This window comes from Cottoperca gobio, chromosome 12 (assembly GCF_900634415.1).
Source record: "Cottoperca gobio chromosome 12, fCotGob3.1, whole genome shotgun sequence".
In the NCBI taxonomy this organism is placed as follows: domain Eukaryota; kingdom Metazoa; phylum Chordata; class Actinopteri; order Perciformes; family Bovichtidae; genus Cottoperca; species Cottoperca gobio.
In genome coordinates this window covers 21,815,511-21,830,232 of record NC_041366.1, presented here as the reverse complement: position 1 = coordinate 21,830,232, position 14,722 = coordinate 21,815,511, and the positions used below count along the sequence as shown (strand labels likewise).

The 14,722-nt window shown below is 39.2% G+C and overlaps 1 protein-coding gene across 1 annotated transcript; it reads left to right on the top strand.

The window, feature by feature from the left end:
- Nucleotides 1–9,484: 9,484 nt before the first annotated feature.
- LOC115017046 (protein NLRC3-like) lies at nucleotides 9,485–14,698 on the top strand (the record flags this gene model as incomplete). The annotated part of the gene is made up of 5 exons (XM_029445214.1): nucleotides 9,485–9,504; nucleotides 10,014–10,243; nucleotides 10,374–12,246; nucleotides 13,405–13,578; nucleotides 14,635–14,698. Coding segments are annotated over exons 1-5 (2,361 nt in total), but the record flags the coding sequence as incomplete, so codon positions are not given.
- Nucleotides 14,699–14,722: the final 24 nt, after the last annotated feature.

The window sequence follows — 14,722 nt, the reverse complement described above, 5'->3', positions numbered from 1 at the left end:
TCTAAGGACAGAGGGTGTCGTAACCTGTACAGTCTGTAAACACTGAGACAAATGTATAATTTGTGATATTGGGCTGTACAAATAAATTTGATTTGATTTGACTACTTTATCATTTAGTAGAAATATATTTATTTCCATGATCTGTTATTTCTCCATTTACTTTGATCACAGATACAATTCAGTCCAGAGAGTCGGAGAGTCTGTCTGTCAGCAAGGAACACTTTTTACATTTACACTTTTATTTCTGCTCATTTTTATACAGTTATATATTCTCTACTTTACCTGAAGCATTTAGCCTAATGGTTATTAAATAATGGATCCACAATCAGAATATCAATAAGTACTTTTACTGAAGTACTGCACTTGAGTAAATCTCCTTTATACTTGTACTGCACTACATCTCAGAGGTAAACATGGTTCTGGTCTCAGTTCTTCCTGTCAGTTAAACATGTATCTCCAGATGATGTTTGTGATGAACTGAAGGATGAAGTTTCCTTTATGAGAAGATTCTCCTTCAGATAAATAAAGGGAGACGTGGATTCAGTTTAACAAAGTCCTTCTACTGGAACTAAAACTCAATTCTACTAATCTAACTACATTTTCTTGTGTGTGTGTGTGTGTGTGTGTGTGTGTGTGTGTGTGTGTGTGTGTGTGTGTGTGTGTGTGTGACTGTAGAAGATGAATGATTTAACAGATGAGGAGGACGGCTCAGTGTCTGCAGTCCCCAGCTGTCTGTCTCTGAAGAGTGACAGGTCTATGGAAAGACCTCATACTCTTCAGTAATGAACCTGGACCCTCAGACACAAAGTAAGAATCTGTTTCTACTGTAAACTGACCTGAAGAGGATTCAGTTTATATGTTCTCTTATAATCTACTGTTTTATAATTACTAGGGCTGTCAAGCGATTAAAAAAGTTAATCTAATTAATTACAAGCTTTGTGATAAATTCATCGTGATTACAATATTTGCTGTGAGAGCTCCGTGCAACGGGGGGGGGGGGGGGCTGTCAGAGCTCCGTGCTTTCTGAGCTCCGTGCGACGGGGGGGACGGGCACAGGGGGCGGGTGCTGTCAGAGCTCCGTGCTACGTGCTGTCTGACCAAATGTCAGGAGGGCGATTAATCTGCGTTAATATTTTTGACGCGTTATTTTTTCTGTGATTAATTAATCGAAATTAACGCGTTAATCCGACAGCCCTAATAATAACATGAGCTCAGTAGAGTATAGTAAACATTAAAGAAACACAGTAGAGTACAGTAAAGAAACACAGTAGAGTATAATAAAGAAACACAGTAGAGTACAGTAAAGAAACACAGTAGAGTACAGTAAAGAAATGCAGTAGAGTACAGTAAAGAAACACAGTAGAGTATAATAAAGAAACACAGTAGAGTACAGTAAAGAAATGCAGTAGAGTACAGTAAAGAAACGCAGTAGAGTATAATAAAGAAACACAGTAGAGTACAGTAAAGAAACACAGTAGAGTACAGTAAAGAAACACAGTAGAGTACAGTAAAGAAACACAGTAGAGTACAGTAAAGAAACACAGTAGATTACAGTAAAGAAACACAATAGAGTACAGTAAAGAAACACAGTAGAGTACAGTAAAGAAACACAGTAGAGTACAGTAAGGTAAAGAAATGCAGTAGAGTACAGTAAAGAAACGCAGTAGAGTATAATAAAGAAACACAGTAGAGGACAGTAAAGAAACACAGTAGAGTACAGTAAAGAAACACAGTAGAGTACAGTAAAGAAACACAGTAGAGTACAGTAAAGAAACACAGTAGAGTATAATAAAGAAACACAGTAGAGTACAGTAAAGAAATGCAGTAGAGTACAGTAAAGAAACGCAGTAGAGTATAATAAAGAAACACAGTAGAGTACAGTAAAGAAACACAGTAGAGTACAGTAAAGAAACACAGTAGAGTACAGTAAAGAAACACAGTAGAGTACAGTAAAGAAACACAGTAGATTACAGTAAAGAAACACAATAGAGTACAGTAAAGAAACACAGTAGAGTACAGTAAAGAAACACAGTAGAGTACAGTAAGGTAAAGAAATGCAGTAGAGTACAGTAAAGAAACGCAGTAGAGTATAATAAAGAAACACAGTAGAGGACAGTAAAGAACACAGTAGAGTACAGTAAAGAAACACAGTAGAGTACAGTAAAGAAACACAGTAGATTACAGTAAAGAAACACAGTAGAGTACAGTAAAGAAACACAGTAGACTACAGTAAAGAAACACAGTAGAGTATAGTAAAGAAACACAGTAGAGTACAGTAAAGAAACAACGTAGAGTATAGTAAAGAAACACAGTATAGTAAAGAAACACAGTAGATTACAGTAAAGAAACACAGTAGAGTATAGTAAAGAAACACAGTAGAGTACAGTAAAGAAACACAGTAGATTACAGTAAAGAAACACAGTATAGTAAAGAAACACAGTAGAGTACAGTAAAGAAACACAGTAGAGTACAGTAAAAGAAACACAGTAGATTACAGTAAAGAAACACAGTAGAGTACAGTAAAGAAACACAGTAGAGTATAGTAAGAAACACAGTATAGTAAAGAAACACAGTAGATTACAGTAAAGAAACACAGAGTATAGTAAAGAAACACAGTATAGTAAAGAAACACAGTAGAGTACAGTAAAGAAACACAGTAGATTACAGTAAAGAAACACAGTATAGTAAAGAAACACAGTAGATTACAGTAAAGAAACACAGTAGACTACAGTAAAGAAACACAGTAGAGTACAGTAATGAAACACAGTAGTGTACAGTAAAGAAACACAGTAGAGTACAGTAAAGAAACACGGTAGAGTATAGTAAGAAACACAGTAGAGTACAGTAAAGAAACACAGTAGAGTACAGTAAAGAAACACAGTAGAGATTAGTAAAGAAACACAGTAGAGTACAGTAAAGAAACACGGTAGAGTACAGTAAAGAAACACAGTAGAGATTAGTAAAGAAACACGGTAGAGTATAGTAAAGAAACACAGTAGAGTACAGTAATGAAACACAGTAGAGTATAGTAAAGAAACACAGTAGAGTACAGTAAAGAAACACAGTAGAGTACAGTAATGAAACACAGTAGAGTATAGTAAAGAAACACAGTAGATTACAGTAATGAAACACAGTAGAGTATAGTAAAGAAACACAGTAGAGTACAGTAATGAAACACAGTAGAGTACAGTAAAGAAACACAGTAGAGTACAGTAAAGAAACACAGTAGAGTACAGTAAAGAAACACAGTAGAGTACAGTAAAGAAACACAGTAGAGATTAGTAAAGAAACACAGTAGAGATTAGTAAAGAAACACGGTAGAGTACAGTAAAGAAACACAGTAGAGTACAGTAAAGAAACACGGTAGAGTATAGTAAAGAAACACAGTAGAGTACAGTAATGAAACACAGTAGAGTACAGTAATGAAACACAGTAGAGTACAGTAATGAAACACAGTAGTGTACAGTAAAGAAACACAGTAGATTACAGTAAAGAAACACAATAGAGTACAGTAAAGAAACACAGTAGAGTACAGTAAAGAAACACAGTAGAGTACAGTAAAGAAACACAGTAGAGTACAGTAAAGAAACACAGTAGAGATTAGTAAAGAAACACAGTAGAGATTAGTAAAGAAACACGGTAGAGTACAGTAAAGAAACACAGTAGAGTACAGTAAAGAAACACGGTAGAGTATAGTAAAGAAACACAGTAGAGTACAGTAATGAAACACAGTAGAGTACAGTAATGAAACACAGTAGAGTATAGTAAAGAAACACAGTAGATTACAGTAATGAAACACAGTAGAGTATAGTAAAGAAACACAGTAGAGTACAGTAATGAAACACAGTAGAGTACAGTAATGAAACACAGTAGAGTACAGTAAAGAAACACAGTAGAGTACAGTAAAGAAACACAGTAGAGTATAGTAAAGAAACACAGTAGAGTACAGTAATGAAACACAGTAGTGTACAGTAAAGAAACACAGTAGATTACAGTAAAGAAACACAATAGAGTACAGTAAAGAAACACAGTAGAGTACAGTAATGAAACACAGTAGAGTACAGTAAAGAAACAGAGTAGATTACAGTAAAGAAACACAGTAGAGTCGAGTAAAGAAACACAGTAGAGTATAGTAAAGAAACAAGGTAGAGTAGAGTAAAGAAACACAGTAGAGTACAGTAAAGAAACACAGTAGAGTATAGTAAAGAAACACAGTAGAGTAGAGTAAAGAAACACAGTAGAGTACAGTAAAGAAACACAGTAGAGTACAGTAAAGAAACACAGTAGAGTACAGTAAAGAAACACAGTAGAGTGCACTAAAGAAACACAGTAGAGTCGAGAAAGAAACACAGTAGAGTATAGTAAAGAAACACAGTAGAGTAAAGTAAAGAAACACAGTAGATTACAGTAACGAAACACAGTAGAGTATAGTAAAGAAACACAGTAGATTACAGTAAAGAAACACAGTAGAGTCGAGTAAAGAAACACAGTAGAGGACAGTAAAGAAACACAGTAGAGTATAGTAAAGAAACACAGTAGAGTAAAGTAAAGAAACACAGTAGAGTATAGTAAAGAAACACAGTAGAGTACAGTAAAGAAACACAGTAGAGTACAGTAAAGAAACACAGTAGAGTACAGTAAAGAAACTCAGTAGAGTTAAGTAAAGAAACACAGGAGAGTACAGTAAAGAAACACAGTAGAGTACAGTAAAGAAACACAGTAGAGGACAGTAAAGAAACACAGTAGAGTACAGTAAAGAAACACAGTAGAGTACAGTAAAGAAACACAGTAGAGTACAGTAAAGAAACACAGTAGAGTAAAGTAAAGAAACACAGTAGAGTAAAGTAAAGAAACACGGTAGAGGACAGTAAAGAAACACAGTAGAGTATAGTAAAGAAACACTGTAGAGTACAGTAAAGAAACACAGTAGAGGACAGTAAAGAAACACAGTAGAGTACAGTAAAGAAACATAGTAGAGTACAGTAATGAAACACAGTAGTGTACAGTAAAGAAACACAGTAGATTACAGTAAAGAAACACAATAGAGTACAGTAAAGAAACACAGTAGAGTACAGTAATGAAACACAGTAGAGTACAGTAAAGAAACAGAGTAGATTACAGTAAAGAAACACAGTAGAGTCGAGTAAATAAACACAGTAGAGTATAGTAAAGAAACAAGGTAGAGTAGAGTAAAGAAACACAGTAGAGTACAGTAAAGAAACACAGTAGAGTACAGTAAAGAAACACAGTAGAGTACAGTAAAGAAACACAGTAGAGTGCACTAAAGAAACACAGTAGAGTCGAGAAAGAAACACAGTAGAGTATAGTAAAGAAACACAGTAGAGTAAAGTAAAGAAACACAGTAGAGTACAGTAACGAAACACAGTAGAGTATAGTAAAGAAACACAGTAGATTACAGTAAAGAAACACAGTAGAGTCGAGTAAAGAAACACAGTAGAGGACAGTAAAGAAACACAGTAGAGTATAGTAAAGAAACACAGTAGAGTAAAGTAAAGAAACACAGTAGAGTATAGTAAAGAAACACAGTAGAGTACAGTAAAGAAACACAGTAGAGTACAGTAAAGAAACGCAGTAGAGGACAGTAAAGAAACACAGTAGAGTAAAGTAAAGAAACACAGTAGAGTAAAGTAAAGAAACACGGTAGAGTATAGTAAAGAAACACAGTAGACTATAGTAAAGAAACACAGTAGAGTATAGTAAAGACACACAGTAGAGTACAGTAAAAAAACACAGTAGACTATAGTAAAGAAACACAGTAGAGTATAGTAAAGACACACAGTAGAGTACAGTAAAGAAACACAGTAGAGTATAATAAAGAAACACAGTAGAGTACAGTAAAGAAACACAGTAGAGTACAGTAAAGAAACACAGTAGAGTATAGTAAAGAAACACAGTAGAGTATAATAAAGAAACACAGTAGAGTATAGTAAAGAAACACAGTAGAGTACAGTAAAGAAACACAGTAGACTATAGTAAAGAAACACAGTAGAGTATAGTAAAGACACACAGTAGAGTACAGTCAAGAAACACAGTAGAGTACAGTAAAGAAACAGAGTAGAGTACAGTAAAGAAACACAGTAGAGTACAGTAAAGAAACACAGTAGAGTACAGTAAAGAAACAGAGTAGAGTACAGTAAAGAAACACAGAGTACAGTAAAGAAACACAGTAGAGTATAGTAAAGAAACACAGTAGAGTATAGTAAAGAAACACAGTAGAGTATAGTAAAGAAACACAGTAGAGTACAGTAAAGAAACACAGTAGTGTACAGTAAAGAAACACAGTAGAGTACAGTAAAGAAACACAGTAGAGTACAGTAAAGAAACACAGTAGAGTATAGTAAAGAAACACAGTAGAGTATAATAAAGAAACACAGTAGAGTATAGTAAAGAAACGCAGTAGAGTATAGTAAAGAAACACAGTAGAGTATAGTAAAGAAACACAGTAGAGTACAGTAAAGAAACACAGTAGAGTATAGTAAAGAAACACAGTAGAGTACAGTAAAGAAACACAGTAGAGTATAGTAAAGAAACACAGTAGAGTATAATAAAGAAACACAGTAGAGTAGAGTAAAGAAACACAGAGTATAGTAAAGAAACACAGTAGAGTACAGTAAAGAAACACAGTAGACTATAGTAAAGAAACACAGTAGAGTATAATAAAGAAACACAGTAGAGTAGAGTAAAGAAACACAGTAGAGTATAGTAAAGAAACACAGTAGAGTACAGTAAAGAAACACAGTAGACTATAGTAAAGAAACACAGTAGAGTATAGTAAAGACACACAGTAGAGTACAGTCAAGAAACACAGTAGAGTACAGTAAAGAAACAGAGTAGAGTACAGTAAAGAAACACAGTAGAGTACAGTAAAGAAACACAGTAGAGTACAGTAAAGAAACAGAGTAGAGTACAGTAAAGAAACACAGAGTACAGTAAAGAAACACAGTAGAGTATAGTAAAGAAACACAGTAGAGTATAGTAAAGAAACACAGTAGAGTATAGTAAAGAAACACAGTAGAGTACAGTAAAGAAACACAGTAGAGTACAGTAAAGAAACACAGTAGAGTACAGTAAAGAAACACAGTAGAGTATAGTAAAGAAACACAGTAGAGTATAGTAAAGAAACACAGTAGAGTATAATAAAGAAACACAGTAGAGTATAGTAAAGAAACGCAGTAGAGTATAGTAAAGAAACACAGTAGAGTATAGTAAAGAAACACAGTAGAGTACAGTAAAGAAACACAGTAGAGTATAGTAAAGAAACACAGTAGAGTATAGTAAAGAAACGCAGTAGAGTATAGTAAAGAAACACAGTAGAGTACAGTAAAGAAACACAGTAGAGTACAGTAAAGAAACGCAGTAGTGTACAGTAAAGAAACACAGTAGAGGACAGTAAAGAAACACAGTAGAGTACAGTAAAGAAACACAGTAGAGTATAGTAAAGAAACGCAGTAGAGTATAGTAAAGAAACACAGTATAGTAAAGAAACACAGTATAGTATAGTAAAGAAACACAGTAGAGTACAGTAAAGAAACACAGTATAGTAAAGAAACACAGTAGAGTACAGTAAAGAAACACAGTAATAATGGATCCACAATCAGAATATCAATAAGTACTTTTACTGAAGTACTGCACTTGAGTAAATCTCCTTTATACTTGTACTGCACTACATCTCAGAGGTAAACATGGTTCTGGTCTCAGTTCTTCCTGTCAGTTAAACATGTATCTCCAGATGATGTTTGTGATGAACTGAAGGATGAAGTTTCCTTTATGAGAAGATTCTCCTTCAGATAAATAAAGGGAAACGTGGATTCAGTTTAACAAAGTCCTTCTACTGGAACTAAAACTCAATTCTACTAATCTAACTACATTTCTTTTTAAACATGTTTTATACTGTGTGTGTGTGTGTGTGTGTGTGTGTGTGTGTGTGTGTGTGTGTGTGTGTGTGTGTGTGTGTGTGTGTGTGTGTGTGTGTGTGTGTGTGTGTGTGTAAAGTACAGTAAAGAAACACAGTAGAGATTAATGTGTTATAAAGCAGGGGTTCCCAAACTTTTCAGCCCGCAACCCCCAAAATAACGGTGCCAGAGACTGGCGACCCCCACTATCCCCGGAGGTGACTGAAACATAATAAAACGTGCGCACAGGATGCATGCACTAAGAGGCGTATCCAAACACGGCATAACGACAACACAAAAGAACAGAACTGACAACCATGATATGAGTTTACATTACATTAACTATAAGACAAAAGCAGAATACGCCAGTCAAAGGAATGTAACTTATGAGTGAACATTGTTGCTGTCATGTGCAAACTTCATTTTGACACAATACTTTAATTTCCATGTTAGCAGATGTTAATCTCACCTAATGAGATGGGTGGGCACTATGTGTGGAGCACAGCACGTCCACTCTGGCTTTAATTTTGGAGACGGCCACTCGGAGATCATCCTCCACGTTTAGACGCGATCTGTATTTATTTTTAATATATGTCAGTGCCGAGAAAGTCTTTTTGCACGGGTAGGTAGAGCCAAACGGCGTCAGTACGTCCATTGCAGGCCTTGGATAGCTGTGGATATTCTCTCTCGACTGAAATCCGAACTCAGCAAGCGTCTTTGAATTAAAAGCTGTCTTTAAAGTGCGGTCACTTGACAGTTCAACCAGTGCGTCCTCCATGTCGGATGACAGATGACTTGCAGTCGTTACAGTGAATGGTGATCTTATCCAGTCATATTGTCTGGAGCTGTTTCCTCGGGGAAACACTTGTTAAAGTGTTCCAGGAGGGCTTGAAGGTGGGTAGTGATAGACTTCTTCACAGAGTTAACACTCAGATCACTTTCCTCCATGAATTTCCTCCATGCTCCATCAGAAATAAGCGCACCTCGTCCCACAGTTCATACAGACGGCTGAGAACCCTTCCCCAGGATAGCCACCTGACTTCTATGTGGAACAGCAGGCCCTGATGCTCCGATCCCAGTTCGTTGCAGAGAGTGGCGAACAGACTGGTGTTGAGTGGACGTGATTTTATGTAGTTGACCATTTTTATCGCAGTCTCAACAACACTTTTAAGCTCTGGGTCGAGCGCTTTACTCGCAAGAGCTTCTCTGTGGATAATACAGTGCGTAAAGTTTACGTGGGGCGCCACTTGTAAGACTCTTGCTTTTAGTCCTTTCTTTCCCCCCAGCATTGCTGCAGCACCGTATGTGCACACACAGATGCACTCATCCCAAGACACTCCCTCTTCTTTTAGTTTGTTAAATTTTGTGAAAATGTCCTCGCCTGTGCACTTAACCTCCAGCGGGGGCAAAACAGCATGTCCTCGTTAAGTTTCCCCTCAAAACTGTTTCTGACGAAAACAAGCAGCTGGGCAGAGTTTGATACATCTGTGGATTCATGTAACTGCAAAGCATATTTCCCTTTCTTCACTCTGTCAATCAGCTGACACTTTATGTCCTGGGCCATGTCCGTGATGCGGCGGGATATGGTCCCGTCAGACAGCGGCACTGCTTCTAGCTCCCGCGCCTGTTTATCCCCATGCATTGCCCGACTCATAGCGATAGCAGCAGGTTTTATTCGGGTTTCCCCCGATTGTGTGTGGCTTTTTTGCACAGCTGTGCAATTAAATATGCTACCTCATATGATGCCTTTTGAGCCAGAAGTCGACGGCCTTTCTCTGCTGCCTTCTCCGCTGGCCTCTCTGCCTTGTCTTTGGTTGGTATTAACCAACGTTTCATTTTGAAAAATAATGTCCTCGGCTTAAAGCCTGGTGTATTGATTTGGGCTGTTCTGAAGAAATCTACTGGTGCACACTGACATGTGTGTGTGTGTGACGTCTGTGATGTTTACTGTGGCGCTGTAAAGTGACCTGTCACCTGCAAGTGATACTGTCGTTAATCTGTCGTCATCACCTCAGGGGTCACATCGAGAGGATTCTGAAAATCATCTTGCGACCCCCACTTTTGGAACCCCTGTTATAAAGAACGTGTTCATCTCCACAGAAAGAAGAGCAAAACTCCTGTTTCTGTGGAGGAGCAGCGGTCCAGCTGTGCTTTGTGTCAGGACGTCCTGAAGGATCCAGTCTCTACCAGCTGTGGACACTGGTTCTGCAGACAGTGCATCGCCTCATACTGGGACCAGCCTGCTTCATCAGGAGACTCCCCCTGTCCCCAGTGTGGAAACAGATCCAGAACAAGACTGCAGACAGCCAGTCAGACCAGCTGTGCACACAGTAAGACTGTACATCTGTCTGCTGCTGTCTTCATGTCTGAAAACAGGATTCTTCCTGCTTCATTTGTTTGTACAGCACATTATGATCTGTTATATATATTTATTAATCTCACATGTGTCTTCTCTTTCAGCAGATAGAGGTCTGCAGGAGGTTTTAGATGAACATAGGATCAGTCTGAAGAGGAGATGTGAACGTGTGACTGAAGGAAGTGAAGAAACAGTGAGTAAAACCCTCCTCAACAGGATCTACACTGAGCTCTACATCACAGAGGGACTGAGTGAAGAGGTTAATACTCAACATGAGGTGAAGCAGCTTGAGACAGCTTCCAAGAAAAAGATCCTCCGTGACGCTCCAATCAAGTGCCACGACATCTTTAAAGCCTCACCTGACCAACAGGTACACATCAGAGTCGCTCTGACGGTCGGCGTCGCTGGCGTTGGAAAAACCTTCTCAGTGCAGAAGTTCACTCTGGACTGGGCAGAGGGTTTGGAAAACCAAGATGTCAGTCTGGTGATTCCGCTTTCCTTCAGGGAGCTGAACTTGATCAAAGCTGAGCAGTACAGTCTTCTCAGGCTGCTCCATGTTTTCCATCCAACCTTACAGAAGGTCACAGCAGAGACGCTCGCTGTCTGTAGCGTTTTGTTCATCTTTGACGGCCTGGATGAAAGCAGACCTTCACTGGATTTCCACAACAATGAGGTTGTGTCTGATGTCACACAGCAGTCATCAGTCAACGTGCTGTTGACAAACCTCATCAGCGGGAATCTGCTTCCCTCGGCTCTCGTCTGGATAACTTCCCGACCTGCAGCAACCAATCAGATCCCTCCTGCACGTGTGGACAGGGTAACAGAAGTACGAGGCTTCACTGACGTCCAGAAGGAGGAGTACTTCAGGAGGAGATTCAGTGATGAAGAACGGTCCGGCAGAATCATCTCTCACATCAAGACATCCAGGAGCCTCCACATCATGTGTCTGATCCCCGTCTTCTGCTGGATCACTGCTACAGTTCTGGACCACATGTTGACTACAGACCAGAGAGGAGAGCTGCCCCAGACCCTCACTGACATGTACTCACACTTCCTGCTGGTTCAGACCAAGAGGAAGAAGCAGAAGTATGATGAGGGACATGAGACGAGTCCACGGGAGCTGACGAAGGCTGACGGGAAACTTCTTCTGAAGCTGGGGAGGCTGGCGTTTGAACATCTGGAGAAAGGAAACATCATGTTCTACCAAGAAGACCTGGAGCAGTGTGGTCTTGATGCCACGGAGGCCTTGGTGTACTCAGGAGTTTGTACAGAGATCTTCAAAAGAGAGAGTGTGATCTTCCAGAAAACAGTCTACTGCTTTGTTCATCTGAGCATTCAGGAGTTTCTGGCTGCAGTCTACCTGTTCCACTGTTACAGCAAGAGGAACACAGAGGTACTGAAGGGCTTCCTGGGGGATCACTGGAAGAAGAACACCCTGGGGAAACACTGGAAGAAGAACTCATCCCTGGATGTCTTCTTGTCTGAAGCCATGAAGAAATCCCTCACAAGTAAGAATGGCCACCTGGACCTGTTTGTCCGCTTTCTCCACGGCCTCTCTCTGGAGTCCAACCAGAGACTCTTAGGAGGCCTGCTGGGTCAGACAGACAACAGTCTACAAATGATCCGGAGAGCCATCAACACCCTGATGGGGATGAGGAGTGACTATACCTCTGCTGACAGAATCATCAACACCCTGAAGGAGATGAGGAGTGAAGATACCTCTGCTGACAGAAGCATCAACATCTTCCACTGTCTGACAGAGATGAAGGACCACTCAGTACATCAGGAGATCCAAGAGTTCCTGCAGTCAGAGAACAGATCACAGAAGGAACTCTCTGCGATCCAGTGCTCAGCTCTGGCTCACATGCTGCAGATGTCAGAGGAGGTTCTGGATGAGTTGGACCTGAAGAAGTACAACACGTCACACGAGGGACGACGGAGACTGATTCCAGCTGTGAGGAACTGCAGAAAGGCTGTGTAAGTCCAGATGTGATTAACTTTATAAATCAGAGTAGATTAGAAGTTTAGTTCTTCAAATATACACGAGAAAATTCATTTTATTGAATAAATATATCCACTTTTTACTTCATGATTTAGTTTCAGATGTTCTTGAGCTGTTTCAAACGCTGTGAGAGCAAAACAAGTGTTTTCAGCTTCTATCTGTGAAGTTCATGAACACATTTCTATTTATTTGTAATAATTGTTACACGTGACAGTTTCTTCCTCTCATTACATTCCTTTGGGGGATGGAGGCGACATGCAGACCTTGTCAAACTAAAGACTTTAGAGGTGCTCGAGGTTTCATCACATTTTACAGTTCTGAGTGAATGCAGAGAAGTTGTTGTTACATTCTAGCAGTTTCTTCATCATTACATCAGACACACAGGTAATACCTGAGTCTTTATATTAACATTTATTTCTGTACATCTCTGATACTTTCAATGATTTGTTTCCTCTCTGTTGCGTTTGTCAACAGTCAGTGACAGCAGAAGGTAGCTAGCAGAGACAGACCTAGGATCAGATCACACTGACACACTGTGGACATTATGGAAGCCTCAATGTAACTGCAGCACTACTCTCTCCCTTCATCTGCAACATTAAACACATATTACAAGTCTGCAGGTGATAAGTGATGAGAGTTATTGTTTCATGTCAAACACAGTGAGATCAGATGAACCACTGATGTCACAGCGGCTTGTCCTGCCTCGTGTTCTGAAGATGCCAGAGCAGAGACAGGGGAGTTCAGACGCAGTTACAACACACAAAGAATTCCTTACGCCGTTTATAATCCAACAACACTAAAGAACATCGAAATATAACTGGGAAACTGCAGATGTGTGTAAGAATCACTTTAGATTACCTGCTCATGAATCCATCGTGCTCTTTGCTGCCGTCCTCGCCCCGGATTCCATTTGTAACTTCTCCCCCTTTCATGTAGGCCTCAATCTTTCTAATAGAGGTTCAGTATCCTGTGGGCATCTCCCGAGTATCCCGGGGGGGGGGGACAATGCATATATTAAACTCAATAAAGATATTAAAATGTCTAACAGCAAATGTTTTGTCATCAAATGCATGAAATAAATTAATGTTTCCTCTTTCATAATAACACATTTTGTAATATATGTGTCCTGACAGACTTTATGAATGTTACATCTCAGAGACTGATTGTGAAGTCGTGGCCTCAGCTCTGAAGTCCAACCCCTCCCACCTGAGAGAGCTGCAGCTGAGTATAACATCACTGGATGATTCAGAAGTGAAGCCGCTGTGTGCTGGACTGCAGAGTCCAAACTGTAGACTGGAGACGCTGAGGTCAGTTCACTGACTGTAGCTCGTGTAGTAAATATAATTGGCACAATTTGCAGACAGGTGAAGACGTTGTAATTATTATTATTGTCTTCTTTATTTTTCTAATGTCTGAATATTGTGGAGAATGACGTAAAGTAGAGAAAGTAAATGTTTGACGGGACAGTTGTTGAGCTTCCACAGACTCACATTGTGCTCCATGAGTCAGTGAAGAAGATGTCAGTACTGAGGTGTGTGAGAGATATGAAGGAGGTTGTTAAACATCTGATGACAGAGAGAAACAGGCTGCAGAGACTTTGAGCTTTGATTACCAACACATTTGTATCATTGCTGACAGTGACCTCTAAACTTCTTCAGCTCTGAACAGATTATTAAACCTTAATAATAATAATAATAATAATAATAATAATAAGCTTTATTTGTAGAGCACCTTTCATACAAGAACTACAGCCCAAAGTGCTTCACAGCAGAAACATCAAACTTAGTAGAAGATGAGACAGAGCATTTACAGCACAATAATCACAGTGTTGATGTAAATGAGTGTGAAGTCAATTAAAATAATATAAAGAACAGAATTAAAATAGTATAAATAACACTGGAGATCATGCCTAGTATCTGTATCTGTGCCGTACTTAACGACCTCCTGAAACCACGTTCATCACCATTCTTGTAGATGTTTGAAAGGATCAGAGCCACATGTTGAAAGCATGAGATCCACAATGGGCCCCTGTGGCCCTTCAGCTGGTTTACTCCCTTTGCTACACATTCTTCAGAGTCTTCCCGTTTCATAAACAAACCCCAGTTTGTTAAGTTTGATGAAATCTATCGGTTAAAGACAGTTTTTCTCCAACAATATTCTTTAATCTTTCACTTTTCCACTAATTGTGTAAAGAACATGAAACACATTTATCAGAGGAGCTTCCTCTTGTTCCCGTGGTAACACCGTCTGTCTGATCTCAGGCTTTTCAAAAATACACACCTTTACACATTCAATGTTCCACCTTGAACTAACTCAAGCAGCAACATTGTTTTCTAAAGTTACATCATGTTTTCTTTATTCAGATTGAAGGTCTACAGGCTGTCAGAGATCAGCTGGGCTTCTCTGGTCTCAGCTCTGAAGTCCAACCCCCCCCTCCTGAGAGAGCTGGAG